Source organism: Pteropus medius, unplaced genomic scaffold (assembly GCF_902729225.1).
Source record: "Pteropus medius unplaced genomic scaffold, Ma_sr-lr_union100, whole genome shotgun sequence".
NCBI classification, from domain to species: domain Eukaryota; kingdom Metazoa; phylum Chordata; class Mammalia; order Chiroptera; family Pteropodidae; genus Pteropus; species Pteropus medius.
Genome location: NW_024355008.1, coordinates 433,156 through 453,919, shown reverse-complemented (window position 1 = coordinate 453,919; position 20,764 = coordinate 433,156). Strand labels below are relative to the sequence as shown.

General features: G+C 40.1%; 1 protein-coding gene across 5 annotated transcripts in view; it reads right to left on the bottom strand.

Annotated features, from left to right (window-relative positions):
- ST3GAL6 (ST3 beta-galactoside alpha-2,3-sialyltransferase 6) overlaps window positions 1-20,764 on the bottom strand; it is a 67,008-nt gene that overhangs the window by 2,809 nt on the left and 43,435 nt on the right. For 4 of the 5 annotated variants that reach the window (XM_039856914.1, XM_039856915.1, XM_039856913.1 and 1 more), the window contains 5 exons: window positions 20,410-20,473; window positions 7,450-7,545; window positions 4,104-4,290; window positions 3,864-4,001; window positions 472-624 (listed from right to left, as the gene is read on the bottom strand). In XM_039856914.1, coding sequence (XP_039712848.1) covers window positions 472-624; window positions 3,864-4,001; window positions 4,104-4,290; window positions 7,450-7,545; window positions 20,410-20,473 — 638 coding nt within the window. The remainder of the gene's footprint in view (window positions 1-471; window positions 625-3,863; window positions 4,002-4,103; window positions 4,291-7,449; window positions 7,546-20,409; window positions 20,474-20,764) is intronic. The other variant, XM_039856917.1, reaches the window with a different exon arrangement.

Below are 20,764 nucleotides of genomic sequence, written 5' to 3'. Positions count from 1 at the left end.
CAATCCGTAATTCAAGAGAAGCATGATCTAGTTTAAAGGTTTACAACCTTTCTGACCATGAAGTTTCTTTCATGGGGTTAAAATGTTACAGACCTTCTTGTCTACTTAACAATTACTGTGAGCATGGCAATGCTTTTAGGTGAATTTGTAATAAATACATAATTTTTTTCTATATGTATATTTAAATAATGCAAATATGATACAGTATCTAAGATAAAGCTTGGTCCTTATTTGAGTTTGATGACACTCGACAATAACTGAGATTCTCCAAAGGTTCTGAAGCCCACAGATTTGAGAATTGCTGCTGTAGTAAAAAAGACCTCTGGACTCGAGTCCTCATTTCAGCACTCGGTAGCTCTATAACCCCAATCAAGCCCTCAACCTCTCAAAAGCTCTTCCCTCAATAAAATGACAGGTGAAAAGAGAATATCAAACTGCAAATATCTCAAAGTATACATATACATATATTACCTTACTCATCAAAGACATGGTGGCATTCCCATAGTAGTGCAAAGGACTCTTGAGGTCAGAAAAGTTGTATTTAAAACCAGCAAGGTGAACTTCGTGACATATGTGAAATGCCAAGGTGATGGCAATAATTCCCGTTGTTGGGTGTATAGGTTTCTAGGGGAGGAAATAAATTTTTTTTAAATCCACATGAGATACTTGTTTCCAAAGCATATTTGGGTGACCTAATATTATAAAATGGACTTTTGAGCATTTAATCGGGAGAGAAATATTAAAACTTCATGCCTTAAGGCTCAAGCCCTAGTTAATACCCTAATTCTGAAAAGAATATAAAGTGTGATGATTGAAATCGTAGGAAGTCTCTTAAATAAAACTTAACTGCAGTTTTAGCCCAGAGGACAACTATCAAATGAAACAACACTGAGGCTCAAGGAAAAGGATGCTGCTGCCCTGTAGTAAAAGCAACGCCTGAGAATTTTGAAGCCATGTATGAAATTTAAGGACGGCTTAATTACCTAATGTATATAATCATGGTAAAAGGTAAATCAGCCTTAAAATAACTCCATTTTATACCTCTGATAACTTTACTAGCTCTAGGGAAAGACTAACCAACTAACTTCAGTGATAAATTGTACTGGTAAGGACCTAACTAGAAAACAAAGATTCCGGATGTATACAAAGTAACGTCACAATCTCAACTGTATCATCATTTCTTTTTTTTAAATCACATACCCCTTTCACATATACATATATTTCAAAAACGCTATAATAGATATTTGATGAGGGTCTTGGCATTCAAAGTTTTCATTCTGAGTAGGATGGCTTTTAAAGTCAAACAAAATATATCTTAAACTTTTAACAATTTAAGATTTCCTTTTGATTAAATGTTTCTTACAAATCCCATGGAAATTACATGTTATGATTTTGAGGAAAAGAAAAAAAAAAGCACAATAAAATCAAGTAGACAGCAGGAGACAAGCTCATCTGGAAGCCTAACAGGTTTTTGTACAAGTTTTCCTTTACCCCATGACTACTGTGACCCCACCGCAAGCCTCCGCCATTTGCTAGAGAAGAAAGTTAATGGTTGGGTTAAAAACCTAGGAGTCATCCACCCTAACTGATCTCAACGCTTTTCCCCTCTCCTATACGACTTCATGTCCCATATTCCCTTTCATCACACCTCAGAAGACTTCATTATAATCATTCCCTTATGGAGACCTTCAATTTTCTTCCATACCTATCACCCACAGAACCTGTATTATCTATCACCTGACAGAATCTTAATCCTGGTTAAACACACACCCAAGCAGCAGAACACAGAGCAAGAGAAAACAACATACTTGCATGGTCACGCATTACATTTATGACCAAAGTCTCAAGTGGGCATTTAGTAGGTCCAGCAATCTAATTACATTCCCCTAGTATATTTCTATTCCTACTCTCAAAGATAATTTTATACTGTTCCATCCTCCAACAGCCCTAGCCTCCTCCCTGCTTTAACAATTTAACTCATTTGTCTAAGAAAATAGAAGCAGTCACACAAGAAGCATAAGAACTACATCATCTTCCCAACTCCAAATCTACCTTCATCTTTACCCATATTTTCAGTGCTCTTCTTTCATGTATGAGATGCCCGTTTCTACCTACAGCCAACCTCTCCACTAGTACTCCATATTTATCCCTTCTGTTTTCTCAACTCCTTTATCTTCCACAATTATCTACTTTCTCCCCTCTTCATCAATATTTCTCTTCAGCATACAAACACATCTTTTAAAAAAAAAAAAGCAACTTTCCTTGGTCCCATGTTCTCTTCCAACCATTTCTCTGCTCCCTTTTCTGGCAAAACTTCATTAAAGACTTGCCTCCACTTGCTTGCGTACCATGTTCTCTTTAATCCAATTCAAACAGGCTTTCTTCCTTTCTTATTCTTGTCCATATCACCAATATAACCTCCACGTTTCTAGAACCAGGGTTGTTTATTTGTGCTCAACCTCTGGATGGCATCTGACATGGGTGACCTCTCTGAAATACAGCTGTGTCCTCATTTGGCTTCTGGGACATCATGGTCTGTTAGAACTTTAGTTACAACTAATTCTTGTACCATCTCTAAGTAAGATCGGGGTCTTCCTGTGCTTTTGGAGTTAAATACACTACCTAAAACAAAAGGCAAGAGGGAAATCTGATCTCAACTACTTAGAGCTGAAAAGACATAGAACACATTCGGAAGCTGTCTTTTCCTCTGAAGATTACTAAGAAATTGGGTTTAAATTTTAAAATACTTATGTTTTTTGACTTGGGAATTCCATTTTCTGACATCTATCCTACAGAAATCACACCAGTATGCAGAAAATCTCTATAAGCACATGCATTTCTATGTTAAAGAGGAAAAAGCTGGATAGAAACCTAAATGTCTCTAAATAGAGGAATCATTAAATGGGGGAGGGAATAGCAGAACAATACCTATGGTATAATCGCAATTGTACTGAACAAACAAAAAGTGTATGTGTTTGTAAATGCATAGAAAATAGTCTAGAAGGATATGAAAGGCAAAAAAACTTGGGAGATAATGTGCGTTACTGAAGGAAGAGAAGGATGTCTTTTTTTAATCTTTTGTAAGTTGATTTTAAGTGTGTAATACTTTCAGTTTTTTTTAGCATGCTAAAGAAAAGATACGTGATTTGTCTTTCTAGGGATTTTCCATGTTTACAAAAAGAGGAGAAAAAATCCTCATTTCAGCTGAGATATCATGGTATACGGTTACTCAAGCTTCAAATGAAAAACATCTCTGCTACTGTACAGATCTAGACATTATTGTTTTCTAGAGAATGTAGACAAACAAAAGTCAAAGTCAATAAGATTCCTTTTAACCAAAAAATTTAAAACATCAAGAACTGTCAGTATTGCTGTAACTACCATTTTCTGAGAATTCAGTGCCAGTGTCTCCTCTGTGACCGCAGAAATATTTCTGGACTACTTCTCACCTTTCTTCTAGTTTTCCTGTGATATTGCTATCACAGATTGCTTCAGACCATTCTTTTTAAGCTGCACTTGTCCTGAAACCAGTCTTGCTACTCTGAACACAGCCTGTCCCTCAACCCCCTAACCTCCACCCCCACCCCCACTTCAGCACACTGAAGGTGAGGTTGAGCCATTTCGGCATGCAGAAGGAGACCCCAGAAGGGCCTCACAAGGGCAGGAAAAAGCCTCCACTTAAGGCTCTTCTTTGCAACCTGAAAAACAAAGATAATATCCAGATATCTAATTTTACTAACTCAGACAAGGCCCTCAGAAGCCACCTTCTGAGTTGTGGTTCTCACTTTCCAAACCCGCCAATGTTCCTCTATCCTCCTCCAGCCAGATCTTTAGTTTGAAAGAGTACAAAGGAAAATACGTACCTGGTTTTTGGGGAACACTTGCGGGAAATTAAGTAGTTCATAAGCTGCTGTTCTGATAATGAAAGGATCTAATATTCTGATTTGATATGGTTTATAGATCAGGTTTAAGGCTGGTTTCTTCCAAAAACCATTAGTGTTCTGAAATAAAGAATATAGAAAATAAACCATTGTGGTTGTCTTTTCAAAAAGAAAAAAAAAACCTGAAGGTAATTAAAAGGCAGATCAATTTTGCCGACTTACTATTTTGCCACCTGTCAACAATTCCCACAGCCACTTTAAATCGTGTGGCTTAAAAGCAATGAGAATCACTGTAGTATTTGGATCATTGTGTTTGGAATCTGAAAAAACAGATTCTGGATAAAAAAGTCGGAAGGTTGTCCTTCTCCCAACTTCCTCTTCGTGTCCTAAAACAGGACCACTATTCATTCTGTGGATAGTAAAACACACAAAATATGTAGACCAAGTGAGCCATTTCCATGACAATACTCAAAGGTTTCAAAGTTGGACAAACATCATCAGTGTTCTAAACATCCAGTGTTCTAAAGACATGAAGCAATCAATCATTCACACATAACAACCAAGGAAATAATTCCCTTTCATGAAATAGCTGTTTGATCAAAGGCAGAAACTTCTGTTCGTATTTGAAAATTAATTGTGGGGTCACTAGTCATTTAGTCTTACCTCCACGAAAACTGAAAGCTAAATAAAACAAATGGGAACTTAAGAACCACAAAATACTAGAGTTAAAAGAGAACGTGGATGAAATCTCAACAAAACCCCTTGGATTTACAGGTAAAGCCCTGATGTCCAAAGAGAGAGTCACTTGCCCAAAGTTTCATAATCATGTAGCATATGGACGTGTGTCTAAGTGACTGGCTGGCAAGAGTCACATTTAAGGTGAAGACCCATCAAAATTGTTACACTCTGAAATAAATTAACAATGTAAAATTGCTGGGATGTACCCAACCACAACCAAATGAATGTCTATTGCTAGAGTGAACTGAAGAACCACAAAGGATCTATTGTTGAGTTTGTGTATGCTCAAACTTAGACATGCACTATTTATGCACACACTGTGAAGGCATGCTATTAAAAGGAATGCTTTGTTTCCAAAACAGTGTCTTCTGGGAGAATAAATACTGTTTTACCCTTTGCCACTGACTCTGTGTAATGTACGACAGTCTTAATAGCACTTGAAATGACTCAATGTTGTGCCCACGGCTTTTTCCGACAAGAGCTTGCTGTAGTTCTAGGTGATCAGATTTTAGACAGCTATAGGTAAAGAAATTTGTGTCTCAAAATTGTTTTGTGGGTAAATTTTCACAGCTTCGTAAACATGGATAATTAACAGAAAATAAAGTGACCTCACTATGCAGAAACGCGGGTAAATTTGTAACCTGGCAAAACCCTCATGCACTGCCAGGTCATCCTAATGCACATAAAATGGAGCGGTGGGAAAATTAGGACACTTCTGTTTTCTCATTGAAAGGTCGACATAAGGTCATCACCTGGGGTAAGTTTGTGTATGTTGGGATGGCTAGAATAATCTTTTGAAAAGTGGGAATGCTTCACACTGGGCAGTGCATTAGGATGACCTGGCAGTGCATGAGGGTTTTGCCAGGTTACAAATTTACCCGCGTTTCTGCATAGTGAGGTCACTTTATTTTCTGTTAATTATCCATGTTTACGAAGCTGTGAAAATTTACCCACAAAACAATTTTGAGACACAAATTTCTTTACCTATAGCTGTCTAAAATCTGATCACCTAGAACTACAGCAAGCTCTTGTCGGAAAAAGCCGTGGGCACAACATTGAGTCATTTCAAGTGCTATTAAGTTTTCTTTTCCACTATATATGATCAACACCTGTGCTCTGGACCTCATTCCCCTCTTTCTTTACCACGGCAATTCATTTCCATCAGTATACCAATATGCTCTAGAATCTACCATTACAAAAGCAAACAAAGCAAAATCCTGTGATTCCATAATCATCTCTGGCTACCATCTCACTTCCCAACTCCCCAGCAAAATTCCTCAAGAGCTGCATAAACTGGTTTCTCCACTTTCTCACCTGTCATTCTCTCAACCCACTCCAGTTGGGCTTCTCCACACATTATGTGTTTCTAACTCTGCTTCTGTCAACAGTGTCAATGAACTTGAAGTTGTCAATTCAATGGTGAACTCTTCTTATCTTGTATGACCTCTCAGTAGCATTGGCCATGGTTGATTCCTCCCTCTGTCTTAAAACACTGTTCTCTCTCTGGCTTCTGTGATCACCTTCTGACTCTTCCTATTTCCCTGGTGAATTTCTGCATCTCTTGTATTCCTTTTTCTTTAACAACCTCTTAAGTGTTGACTACTCTAAGCCTTAGTCCTGGGCCCTGTTTTCTCTCTCAGTTTCTCCCTGGGAAATCTCACCTAGTCCATGGTTTAAATACAGCTCATAGGCTGTTCCCATCAAGACCTTAACCTGTTTATCCAACTGCCTACTGACTTATCCACTGCAAATCTAACAAGCATCTGACATGTTCACTCAGAAATCTAGATTCTCCTCTAAACCTGTTCTACCCTAGTATTCCCAACTCAATAAATGGTACCATTATCCAGCCAATTTCTTAAGCTGAAAACCTAGGAGGTTTCCTTGGTTCCTTTATTCCCATCTCTGCTCACAACTAATATGTCAACAAATACTGATAATAATATCTCTAAAACATGTCTCAATCTATCCACCTACCTCCTCTGCCATAATAATCCCATTCCAAGCCACCATCATCTACCTGGATACAGCAACCTAACTGGCCTCCTCATTTTCACCTCTGTCCCTCATATTCCATTGTCCATGCCACAGCCAGAATATTTTAAAGATAACCAGATCAAATTACTCTCTTGCTTAAAAATCTCCAAAAGTTTTCTGTTGTACTTAAAATAAAATCCAAGCTCTAGTCCTCACTTACGACGTCTAACCCCAGCTTATACAGCCTGCTCCCTGCCCACCTCTTCAGCTTCTGATTGCACCTCTCTCCCCCATCCTGCCCTTCTACCTCACTGGTTTTCTTAAAGCTGCTCTCAAACCCACGATCATATCTTCCCGAGGACCTGCAGGAAACCTTCTCTCTGCCTCCATCACTCTTCCCTAAATCTTCACATGGCTAGAATTGTATGGTCACTGAGTCCAGCTTAGATGTCTCTTCAAAGTGGTCATCCGTCCTAAATTAGCCACGCAATCATTCTCTAGCATATATTTTTTAATTGTATGACATTTATTATTATATTTCCCTGTTTATTTAATCACTGTTTTCTTCCCTTCATTAGAATATAAGCTCCACAGGAGACATGAACATTGTTCTTATTTACTGCTATATCTCCTGTGTTTAGAACTGTGCCTGGCATATCAAAGGGACCTAATAAATATTTGCTAAATGAATGCACTGAAATCTAGGCTTACTCTAGTCAACAATGGAGAGACAAGGTTGTGTAATGTACTTAAAAATATCAAAGCGACTCGTCTTCCTTATAAACGCAGCTGTACTAAAGTAGGAAACCACGTTCTTTTGAAACAATGCCAGTTTAGCAAATGAGAAATTTACCTTATTATTACATCATAGGAGTCAATTTTTTCTCCTAATGTTTTATTCTTCAAAATTCCTCCATTACCAACCACGACACACTTTTTACATGGCACACTGTTGGGTAAAAGAACAGGTGAGAAATTGAGCCATCTATTACAAAACGGGGTGATTCTAAGAACCCATTTATACTTTTAAGCCAAATTTTACTTTTTGCATAAGAAGAAAAAAGAATGAATTGTGACTTATAGGTCTAGAGACATATTAGAAAAATACAAGGTTCGAGAAATAACATTCCATAGGAAGTGTATCATTGTTAGCAACTATTAACTCTATCAGCCCATACATGTTCCCTCATTTAATTCTCGCAATCATCCACTTAGATAAGTAAGCCTGATAGTCTCATTTTATAAATGAAGAAAGAGGTTCGGAAAACCTTTAGGTAACATTTCAAAGTCATACATACTCCAAATAGAACTCTGAATACAATTTGGGTCTAAATCTTTGGACTACAAAAACACTCTTCGACAAAGGATTCTGCATGTTAATATCGATACAAGTGTGTTTTGCATTACTTGTGTGTACATTTTTTACCAGCATTACCCATTCCCCTGAAATTCTAGCTCTGGGTTACTGCCGTATCTTGTTTAAGAGTGGAGATGGACAATTTGGAATCAGGTGGTGAAAGTACAGCTTCCTTGTACCTGACCATGCTCACTTCAATTCCCCAACATGTACTGGTCCTTGGAGCTTAACCAATACAAACTAAGAATTCACTTTGTGTTCCTAGCAAAGAGCTTTAAAGTAGGACACGAAGTAGAACTTCCTGTTGCCGGTTGGGATCAGCCTAGGATCACAGATTGTGTACCGTCAGATTTCAGCAACTACGGCCTGGCTTGTCTGTCTCCAGGTTCTCACCACTACCTGGACAGGCCTGGAGAAATGACAGAACAGATTGTTCTTTTCCTCTAGGGGATAAAACTACAGAGGGCCACAGAGACTGCCATTCCAGGGCCCTCATGACATGGAAGTAGGGGGAAAAAAGATGTTTCTCTAAGAACCAGGAAATCAGCAGACCAGATGACCTCTAGGCTGTAAGGCTCTTAGGAAATTAATGAGTAGCAAAATGGTGCACATGCTGTAGCATATTTAAACAGAATATGAAGTACAGGAACCACTGAAAAGAGCCACGCATTGGCCCTGTCAGGTTAAGAAGAGACGATGCACACATTTCTATATGCGTTGTTTACTTTTTTTCACTTAGAATATGTTTAGCCCATCTATTTATTTGATAAGTTTTTAACACTTTACAGTTCTTAAGAACATTTTTTACATGTTTTAATACGGGACTCTTAGTTCCCCAAACTAAAGAGTCATGTTTAAATCAGTGTCTACTAATATTACTCAGCCATTAGAAGAGATGAAATACTGACATTTGCAACAACATGGATGGACCTCGAGATAATCATGCTAAGCAAAATAAGCCAGACTGAAAAAGTTCAAAACCACATGATATCACTTATATGCGGGATATAAACCTAAAAGCAACAAAGGAACAGGACAAACAGAGACTCATAGACATGGACAGTGGACAGGTGGTTACCAGAGGGAAGGTAGGGGGAGGTAGAGGTAGGTGGACGGGGTAAAGGGGGTCAAATATATGGTAGCTGAAGGAAACTGGACTTTAAGTGGTAAACGCACATATGAATATACAGATGTTAAATTATAATGTACACCTTAAAATTATATAATTGTATTAACCAATGTTACCCCAATAAACAATCTTTTTTAAATAAATAAATAATAAAAAATTAAAAGAAAAAAAAAAGTAAATCAGTGTTTACTTTGTTACAAAAGCAAGATCCAGAGTGTCACAGGTGGCAGGGACTGTGGGGAGGGGGTGGGGTGAGGACATTGTCCAAAACCTCTTATCATGATAGGTCACCATGTGCTCTACAGATGTTTATTTTTTCTAATCTCTTTCTCTCTAAGTATGAAAGTAACACCTCCAGATGCTTTCATATGCAAGCTTGACATTAATCCTTAATTCCAAGAAGAAAACTTCATCAAAGGTGCTCTCCTCTACAGCCACGTGGTAGGTATGAGAAGATGAGAGCCCTGGTAAACATTCGAAACCACTTCCTCTCCAGGAATATTGCATCATCCTCACCAGATCCATCCCATGAATGCTCTATAGCATGGGGCAATTCCCACACAGCCGGCTTGACCTTTTCTTCCATAAATTCGGCATCAGCTTAATGCAGATTAGGGACTGAAGTTGAAGCTGGCTCCATCCCCCCAGTGCAATGATAAGCAAGCTGGGAGGAAGCAGCTAGAAATAAATAATAGCCCTGTCCCTATGTGGTAACCTTGCATAGGAGTGGAGGAGGAATATCTATAATTATGGCAGCTAAACTAACCCTCTCCCTTATGAAGGCAGCCTTGCCCTGAGCTCAGGTTCCCCAGGGCTACAGCATCCACCCTGGCTCAGGGTTCCCAGCCTGAACCCAGGCTGCCTGATTCCAACATAAGCAAACAGGCGAGGGCAGGGTTGAGAGCAAAGACTCTTATCCTGGAGTCTCAACAAAGGACTCCCAACCCACAGACTTTATCTCTGAAGCTGCCACCAGTAAGAGGTTAACTCAAGCCCAGTTCCAGACACAGCCAGTTGCATAACCACTGCTCAGCAATGAACTGACAGGCTGAACATTAGTGTTCACAGGAGTCCCCCTCAGTGTTATCTGTATCCAGCTGGATTACAGCTGGTCACCAAGCCCTCGATCACGTGTGGCCAAAAAAGCATCATGATAAGAGAAGCTACCATCTGTCACACAATATGTCCCATCTCTGCTCTTCACTCAGACTCAAGGTCCTGGACCTCCTCTCACAGGCCCTACCAAGCCTTCCAGCCAAGAAAAAAGTGAGGGAGCCCCAAGGATCAGGCTCAGAGAGAGGGTCGTTCCTCCCACCCAACTTCCCTCCTGCTTACGGTCCCAACAGGTTCAAAGACTTGGGGAAAATCGAAAGAAATCTTATAGATGCTACTTCATTCAAAAGAAGTCCAAATCTAAAGATGTTTTACAGTTCAACAGTCACCACATTTTTAGGAATTTCACTTTCTCTTTTCTTCCCTCTCAGCTTTGTAGGAAGCAGGTAGAAGGAGGGAAGACCCCTTCCTTTGCCACATAAAAAGTTTGCCAATGCCTCTGAAAGGAAATCTTGTCAATGAAATTAACCTATTCCTCCTGGTAAGGGATATGCAGGCCCACATATTTCTCTGAGGATCACATTTCACACTAGAAAGTTTGGAGAGTATCCCTAGGACTATTCTTTGGCAATAAACCCTCATTTGGCTTGTATTCACAGTGCCTCCATGGCTCTGGGACCAAAGACGTAACGGCACCAATACAGGGTCTGACACACACCTCATAATCACTGCTTCCCTCTTCACTGCAGCTACCCTCATATTAACAAAGAAGTGATTCATCGTCTCCTTGGTTTAATCCACCTGGTCTAAGCTCCTGGCTTTCCCTGCTTCCTTAGGTTAGGTGTAACTTCCAGTTTCCTTTGAGTGACTGTATAACTTCACCATATTTAATTAACTTTCATGAACAAGTAGCTGCAATAAACTGTGAAGCCCTAGAGGGCAAAATAGTACCATTTATATTTCCGTATCCTCTAATCCAGCGGTCTCCAACCTTTTTGGCACCAAGGACCGGTGCTTCTATGAGAATCTAAGGCCTGATGATCTGAGGTGGAGCTGAGGAGGCGATGCTAGTGGAGAGTGGCTGCAAATACAGAAGAAGCTTCACTTGCTGGATCGCCTGCCATTCATCTCCTGCTGTGAGGCCCGGTTCCTAACACGCCATGGACCAGTATCGGTCTGCAACCCAAGGGTTGGAACCTCTAACCTAAAATTTCCCGATTCACAGGCTTCGCATTTTAGAAATCGGCTTGGTTGTTATACTAAGTGTGGTGGTCATTTTCCTACTTAATGTCTAGAGAAGCAGTATCTGTTCTTCCTTCCCCCACCCTAGAAACAGGCAGGGAAATGCACATACTCCAAACCACTCACCCAGAAAACAAAGCCATTCCAGAGTGCTTGAACCCATTAATGGGAAATGTGGAAAGCTGCTGAAGCCATAATGGTAAGAGAATACACTTCCCCCAGGGAAAAGGCATGTTTCTCATCAAGTCAGGCAAATCCAGAAGTCACTGCCTTATGCTGAGGAAAACATCAACACCATCAACGCAGAGAAAGTAAACTTGAATTGCCCATTTCAAATTACCTATCATCTGTCTTCTCTTCTGAATTGTTTCTAACATTCATTTTTCCCTTTAGCAGCATTATATGTATTAAAATAAATCGCTCCATCTTAAGTGTAAAATCTATGGCAGATCCCACCAGGTATATTTCCAACACCCATTACCCCTTGTGACTTGCTAGCAGGGCCCTGCTTTCATAAGCCTAACAATGGTGACTACATCCCTCTGCCAATAGTTGGTCTAGAGGTGACCACATGACCCACCCCCGGGGCAATAAGATATTAGAGAAGTTCATTAGATGCTCTGGAAAGATTTTACTCCTAGTAAGTTTGAGCAGAACACTTTCTTTTTATCCACCCCTTCCTTTCTGCTTAAATGTGGACATGTAATGACATAAAGTAAGAGCAGCTACAATCGTCTTGCAGTTAATAGGGAAAGGCAAAGAGAGCCAGCCACAGAGAAGCTGCCCTGACGTCACAAAGCCACTAATTCAATCTCATAACCAGAGCTACTCCATACAGATGTGCAGGTTGTATACAGTCCAACTATAGGGTTACTAGATGTGTGTGAATTGCTACTCCTTGGAATTGTACAATCCAGTGTGTGTAGCCATACACAGCCCACCCTGCAAGCTACAACCATAAACCTGCAGACCCAGAAACCACATAACTATGAAGTACAGGAAATAAAGGTCTGCTCTGTTTAAATCAATTTTAATCAGGAAGATTGTTATTTGTAGCCCAAATATCCTAAAACACTGTGCAATGGACTGAGGGTAGAGACCTGACGACTAATTCTGGCTCCCCCATTCGGCACCTCTGGACTCTGGCCTAGTGACCTAACCTCGGACTTCAGTTTGCCCTTTTGTGAAGTAAGGCAATCACTGAGGTCTTGAATGTTGTTATTCTGTGTTGCACAAGGCCACTTTCGCCAGCATGTGTATCATGGTTTCTGTAGCTCTTCCCAACAACTACAGTAGTTGCTACAAAACAGGTAGTGGCTGCTCTTGCCTCTATACCACATATGACTCACTTTGTTGAATCGCAACTTCCTCCCCACCCCCGCCCTCAAGTTTTCATCCTGGCTGGAAATGCTGCTGTGTAAAGAAACCCTGCAAACCAGCAGGGGGTCCCGAGTAGCGATGCAGACACTGATATCCCTAACGGGGCTCAGGTTCTTTTTAATAAATACACTACTAATGTATAAGTCTTCTTCTTTTTTAAGTTGTCCAAGGCTATGCTCCCACCCTGGCTGGTTGCTAATCTGACCCAGCTCTGCTGATGCCAACATAATGGGTTCTGCCTGATTGAGCAACTGGGCAGCTTTCACAAGTCCCCATCCACGAGCAGGCAAATGACTTAACACTGATGCTTCCGTTAGGTAAGATGTTTGTGTCTAGTCACTCTACAACCAGCTATACAAGGACTGAAGCATTCTTCACAGAATCTGGCATGCTTCCACAATGTGATGTTGGCGGTTAGGATGGGGAGCTAGTTCATGCCTTTTAAGTGAGAGCTGACGTTTTGTGATTCAGGGTTTCTGCTCCTCTGGCTATAGGAGGATGTGCTCCCACTTAGGAGAAGCAGCAAGCCCCGGGCCCAGGGTGCAAGCTGGTGCTAAGGAGCTACACGGACGGGCGAGAGGGGTCAGGGCCTTGCAACACTGGCACATTTTAAGAACTGCTTTTTTGTGATGCAGTTCCCTTGAAGTATCCTCAGTCGTTAGTGAAGTTTGTGAAGCATGGCCACTCTTTGTGAGCTGTGCTGGAGAACAAAGAGAGGAACCCAAGTCCTGAGAAATCCACAGCAGCAGCATATAGATAAAATGACAAAAAGAACTAGAGATGGTTTGTTCTAGGCATGGCCTCATGGTGCCCTCTGAGCAAAGTACTGCAGAATCTAGAAAGGAAACTAGAGGTCACCTCCACCATCCCTGTTTTTCTAAAGCCTTTTTTAAATTGAAATATAATTTACAGGCCATAAAATTCACCATCATAAATAATAAAATTCAGTGAGTTTTAGCATATTCACTAAGCTGTGCAACAATCACCACCATCGAATTCGGAACATTTCATCACCCCACAGAGAAACTCCAGTAGCAGGCACTCTCCATCTCCCCCTCAGCCCAGTCTCTGGCAACCACTTATCTCCTTTTGATCTCTGTCTATTCTGGCTATTTCATATAAGTGGAGTGATATCATATGTGGTCTTTTGCAACTGCTCCTTTCGTTTATCATCATAATGCTAATGTTTTCAAGCTTTATCCATAGTGTAGCATGAATCAGCTACATGTTCCTTTTTATGACTGATTAATATTCTGTTGTGTGGATATATGGTTAATTTATCTATTCAGCAGCCACTGAACATTTGGGTCGTTCCCACTTTAGGGAGATTACGAATAATGCTGCTATGAATATTCATGTATATGTCCTGTGTGGACATATGTTTTCAATTTAAGCTTACTCTTTTGAAATAATTCAACACTCACAGGAAGTTGTAAAATAGTTCTGAAAAGTCCTGTGTACCCTTCACCCGGTTTCCCTGGTTACACTGACTTAATGATCGTACACTGGTTACACGGTCTTAACTCTTAACTATTAAAATTGACTTTGGTATAATATGCACGTAGAGTTCCACCCCCCTCTTTTACATAAAACCAAGGTTCAGAAGCTCAAAAACGTGCCCAAGGTGGCAGGGCAGTTAGTGCTTTTTTCACAAGCGCCAATCCCTCTAATTAAATGGCCCATGACCATCCATCTCCTCACTCTCCCCACTACCAGAAAAAGACCACCTATCTTGCAAGTACTCCTTTTCTAACAGCCTTGTTATCACTCCTCTGCTGCCAAAGTCCTGGTCTGAGCATTTCCATAAAAGGAGGAACACGAAAAGAAAAACATATGATGAAAAATCGCTTTAAAATGTTGTTGTTTAGAAGAGCTAGAGGTGGTGGCTAGCACGGCATTGTGAATATACTAAATGCCACCGATCTATTCACTTTAAAATGGTTTGTTTTATGTTACGTGAATTTCACCTCAATTTAAAAAAATGGTTGTCAACATTTCTTTGAGACTTTTTCTCTTTGCCATACTTAGGATCAGCTGGTTCAGAGGCAGAATCAGAGAGAAGGCCAAATGGCACATTTACTATGCATGGCCTTCGGGGTGAGTGAGAGTTGAGGAAAGAAAAAGTATTCTTCTGTAGTATGTGTTCCAAGAAGAGTCTATCATGATCATGTATCTTTAAGAGGAAAAAAAGAACTCTATTTAACATATATCTGTTTTCAATGAACTTACACATGTACCCTGGAGATGTTTTAGTTTAACCCTGTAAAAGTACTAAAGATCATCTGGTAAGACAGGTTTGAAGTTAAGGATAACAGCATAAGCTATATTCAAAAACGGGGGGAAATTTGTTGCTCTGGAAATCTTAAAAAATATAACCAAAAGAATTCACAGTTCCAGAATTTTCTTGCCCTTACCTCTTCAGATGATGCTGCTTAAGATGTTCAATTGTGCAGTCTTTCCTGTCTTTTCTCTGCTTGCTAAAATGTGAAGGGAGGAACTGGAGAATGGTAGAAGTCCAGAGGCCTCCTAACTATGACTTCAAGTAATCTTTGGACCTCTGTTTTCTCATCTTTAAAATGAGGGGGTGGGACTAGATAATCTCCATCCCTCCTTGCTCTGACCACCTCTATGACTTCACTAATTTGCTTCTGGGTCTGACCCTCAGTCCACGCAACACAGCAAGGACAGGTTAGCTTAGATAATTAGGATTCTTTAGGGAACAATCCAACATTTACCCTACTCCAACCCATGGGGCCAGCACTCAGGAGAGAAATGCAGAAAGAACATAAAGGAAAAATCCCACGATTACACTTTCTGTTAAAAACACATACCAAAAAGATAAATAAAATAATAAAATAAAAGGGGTAAGCACGTGTCCGAATATATGGTATCAGCTTTTCACAGAAAACTGAGAGAACTCCTGTGACAAAATTCGGGGGAAAGGCAATTTTCTATAATACGAATGTTTTTCTAACAGATGTGATTATAAGGAGGGAGGCAAATTATTATAATTATTATTTGGTAACCAAAGAACCGATGTGGGTTTTGAGGTTTTTTGGAGGGGGAAAGGAGGAGGTAGAGCAAAGAACAAGCATGGATTTGTTACAACTCCAGGGCTCTTTCACAGAGTGTTATGGCTAAACACATACACTTCTGTTCCCTTCCCTCTTCATTTCTGGCCCCAATTCTTCATAGTATTAACTTTAGAAAAAGGTTCCCTCTGCCTCAGAGTTACTTTACTACCATTACCTTATAAATACGGCATAAATAAGACCTCCATAAGTGACACCACTCCAAAATGATTTACAGCACCAATACGTTTTCACAGCTTGCACAGGATATCAATTCTCCAAGAGAGAAACCACAGTTGGCTGCTTCAAGCACTGAGCTATGTTGTTATAGAGTTACATAGTAACTCACTTTAGAATCCTGACCTTTACCAGGCACAGAAACAGGTGGGGACTTAGGAAAACGGTGGAGAATACTAATGACAACTGCTAGTTTCCCCTCAATAATCATGTTTACTTTGTCCATTAAACTAGGACTCCTTTTTTTTTTTTTTAAGATGAGCACACAGCCCGGTAGAATAAAGGCTACATTTTCCAATTCACCTTATATCTAGGTGTTACCTTGTGATTATATTCCTAGTCAACAGGATATAATCATTGATGGCTAGCAAATGTTTAACAACCAGTTCTCGTTAGGAGGGAGGAAGACGATGGGGGAAGCCCTGGTTTGTAATGTTTGCTAATTTCCATGGTATAAATCATCCCACCATGGGTAATTTCAAGCTTCCACCCTGATGGCACTGAACACAGATTTGGGAAGAGCTAAAGCTTTCACGAGTTGGTACCAACCGGCTCCAGCACATCACTGAATGTAATGAAGTGTTATATGTGATTTCTGGGATCTGTCTTGAGAGAAGAAGGCAAATCTCAATGGATGGAGCATGCCCTTCCCCCTTCCTCCTTCCTGCAGACCAGAATGGAGATGCGACTGGTGGAAGTCCAGCCATCACAGTGGACCACAAGGAAGAAGTTGTGTATATAAAAATGGCAGAGTCACAATAGAGAGGCCCCATGTGCTCATAGTTGCTGGGCTGGCCCTGGAATGCTTACCTGAAAACTTCATTTACATGACAACTGTGAGAAAGAAGAAAACTTCTATCTTGTAAATGCAACTGATATTTGGAATTTTGCTATTCATTGTAAAATCTACCCAATTTAGGGCATCACACATGTTGAATAAGATAATTGAACAAAACTAAGATTACATCTGGTAGAATCAAAGAATTCAGATTTGAAACAATGACAAAAACAAAAATGTCTGAAGCTTTCTGGAAGGGACAAAAGAGGATAGAGGGAGAATAAAGTATTGGTGAAGAGAACAGCCAAAGGAAAAAAGAACGTGAAAGGGCGGATCTCACCTCTCTCCACCTCAGCCCCTCCTCTGTGACCTACAGACCCCACAATAAGGAGCGAGCAAGCCTATGCCAACAGGCTTCCTCCTCCAACTTGGGGCCAGCTTCAGAACCCACAGTTGGGGATCAGGGAGGACTCTCCCACTAAGGGCAGTCCAAATTCTCTGCTTGAGAAAGGACTGTTCTCAGACCTGCTTCTTCTAGAGCATTTTCCCAGGCCAAAAGGAGAAATGAGAGAACTACAAGGTCACTTGGAGGACAATCTTAGTTGCCTCAGGGGCAGCAATAGGCAGTTTAGTACGCCTGCCTTTCTGCAGTATATTTAAAATGTATTGTTCTTTGTGTTGCACACTGGGTTCCAGCCAAAGGTAGAATGACTTATTTAAAATATAGGTAAAATTTATGGTATGCGAACCCCTCCCAAAAGTTAATATGCAAAGAGAAGATAGTAATGTCACAAATATGTTCTTATTGTGAATGAAATGGGGATTATGCAATAAACCTGACAAGCTCAGGGGAACCACATGGCAGGCCTGTCAAGCTCAGTGGCCAAATGTAAGTACAAAGAATGGTCTGATTACAAATTCCTAACTGGACAGGTCATAAACAGTAGTCACATCCCAGGGCTATAGCTTCCTTAGCAAAGGTCAATCTTTACCTGAAGTAAGCTCTGTCCATTTTTCTTATGCATCTAGGATAACATACCTTAGAAATGTCACAATAATTTTCTTTTCTGGAAGTTACCACTGACACCAGAGCACAAGACCACAAAACCCCTCATAGTTATCTTATTCTTCACATACCATCTCTATGTGCTTTAAATGTTAATTATTAACTATCCTGTAGCCACCAATATAAAAGAAGTATGTGTTTCTCCACGTTGCCTTTTATCCAAGCCTAGAGATTTCCCAAATTTGTTTTCTCCTGCCTCCTTAATTTACCACCAGTGGATTTTATGCACTTTCCTATGTTACCTCCCTTAATTCTAACATATAAAAGGCAAACATAAAAGCTGCAAAACTGCCATTCTCTGGAGCATTTGTGATCTTACTCCCCGGCATGTCGTCAGTTTGGTTCAAGTAAACTCATAAAAATTCTCTGCAAGTTTGGACATTTCTACATCAACATCATCTACTTTCAAAATACTCTTTCTGATGTCTCTAGGGAACAGGTTTGCACACGTCTAACAAGTAGTTCAGCAACGCTGACTATCTGAGTACATAACCATGCTCACTTTGTAGGGATCTTACAGGGATGTTTTCCGTTCACTCTACACCTGACAAGTCTCTTGATCTAAATTAACTCTATCTCTGTCTCTTAGCAACTTTAGACTAAAGGACTATTGTGCAATCACCATGGTTTTCTATCTCTCCTTCACCACCCACACCCACCACCCTCCCAATATAGGAGTGTCCCAACAAGTCTACTGCTACAAATACAGGACATGCTAAGTACATGACATGGGTTGATAGTGGCCGGTGAGGGGGTTACTCTCAGTGACAAAGGGAGGGGGCAAGGAACAGCAAGACCAAGTCAGCAAGGAGAGGAAACAGCCTGGCCCAGGCACACACACAGATGGTGAACACCTGTGTCAGAAGAGGCTCTGAAACCAACTGAATAAAGCATAATTTAGTTATAAGATAAAAAACAATCAAAAGCAAAACTTTCACATACCCTACCCTCAAGAAGTACAAATTAGTAGTTACAAAATAGTCACGGGGATGGGGAGTACAGCATAAGGAATATAGTCAATAATATTGTAATAACTACGTATGGTGCCAGGTGGGTACTAGACTAATCGGGGGGGGATCACTTCATAAATTATATAAATGTCTAAACACTATGTTGTACACCTGAAACTAATATAAAACAACATCGAATGTCAAAAAGAAAATAAAAATGCTGTAGCTCACATTTACAGGGCTAAGGATCTTTTTAAATATTTGCAGATACTGGCTGCAAGTATTTAAAATATATCCATTATCACTCAAGTCAGAAATCCAGGCACTGGATAAATCTATCTAGGTTCACATCCTGGCTCTGGCATTTATCAGCCGTAACAAAGTAAGTATGTTTGCCTAGCCTCTTTTTCAACATTTAAAAAAATGGAGATCGTTGACCATACTTTGCAGGGTGATTGTAAAAATTAGAAAGAATTAATGTAAAGCAGATGCCAAAGGTCTGCACAAAACAAAAGTCTATAAATGAGAGCTATAAAAATTTAAGGTTAGAAAAGAATATATATGGTTGCTGTCGATATGCTATCAAAAATTGCAATTGAGATTAGCTTGATGGCATAGTTTTAAACTATAACAAGTACAAACTGAAATGACCCAACATATATTACATAACTCACACTTCAATAATCTGGGCCCTCAAAAGAAAAAAAGTGAGATGAACTCAGGCAAAATCTAGCACTGCTCTTCCCACTCTGTTCTATAAATGCTATCTTCATTTTCACATCTCTGTCCACTAGCCCATTTCTGCATCCATCAAATTGCACCTCTGCTCTCTTGAGCAAGAAGGCAGATTGTGCATTTCCTCTTTAATGGAGGTCTGACACCTACAACTACCCATATCATCCAGCTGGGCCACAGGCTGAATTCTGAAGGGTAACTTAAAACATTGTGAAATAAATCTATCTCTGTAAAATAAGTCTACTTGCTACAAAATCGATCTGTGGCGATTCAATTCCTAGGGGGTTAACTGGACACTAAAATTTTCTAAAAGCTAAACTATCTTTTGTAGTCAGAAAATATAGTTCCGAGCAACTATTTGCTTCCCTTGAATATAAATGAGTAAGAGGATGAGAGCTGTTTCTGAAATCCAACATTCAAGTGAAACACAAGATTCTTCTGAGCAGGTTCGGAGAGGTATGGGAAGGCATGGGAAACAGCGCATGGAAGGAGGCTGTGAGCTGATTAACAGGGGGCGTTAATTAATTCTTCAGGAACAACTTAGGAAAGATGAATGTGGGTTAAAAATGTCCTGACTTTGCAATAGCATTACTCATAACACACTCTGCAAACTTTTGAGTCAACCAATCATGCAGCTTCTAAATTAATTTTGTAGTTTGTTTATTTCAAGTGTCATAGAAATAACTACTAGATGTTTTAGTTATGCACAGATGCTATGGAATTTTCCTCAGTGACTACATTTCACATAGGGGTGCATATTTTGAACCACTGTAGCCAAAACTAAAAGTTGAACACAAGCAAGGAAATAAACTCACTTATCGAACTCATCAAAGAGGTCGCAGCTCTGCAGTTTTGAAAGAGCAAGTTGAAAATATTCCACTGGAAAACAAATGGAGTATTGTGAATAAAAGGAACCATGGCTTCTTAGGTAGATAGTAAGCCACCTTACCCCAACCCTTCCCCAAACCCCTTTTCCAACTGGTATGGCCGCATCTGATTTCTTCTGTGGTGAAAATTCATGATATCACTGCCATTAGCCAGCGGTACTTAATAGGCACACTCAAAACGGTAAATGCTCTAAGGACACGTTCCAAAAACCCCAGAAAAATAAGAGGCTTGATCTGAAAACAATCATAAACAAGTAACCCCAAAATTAGCACTATACGATGA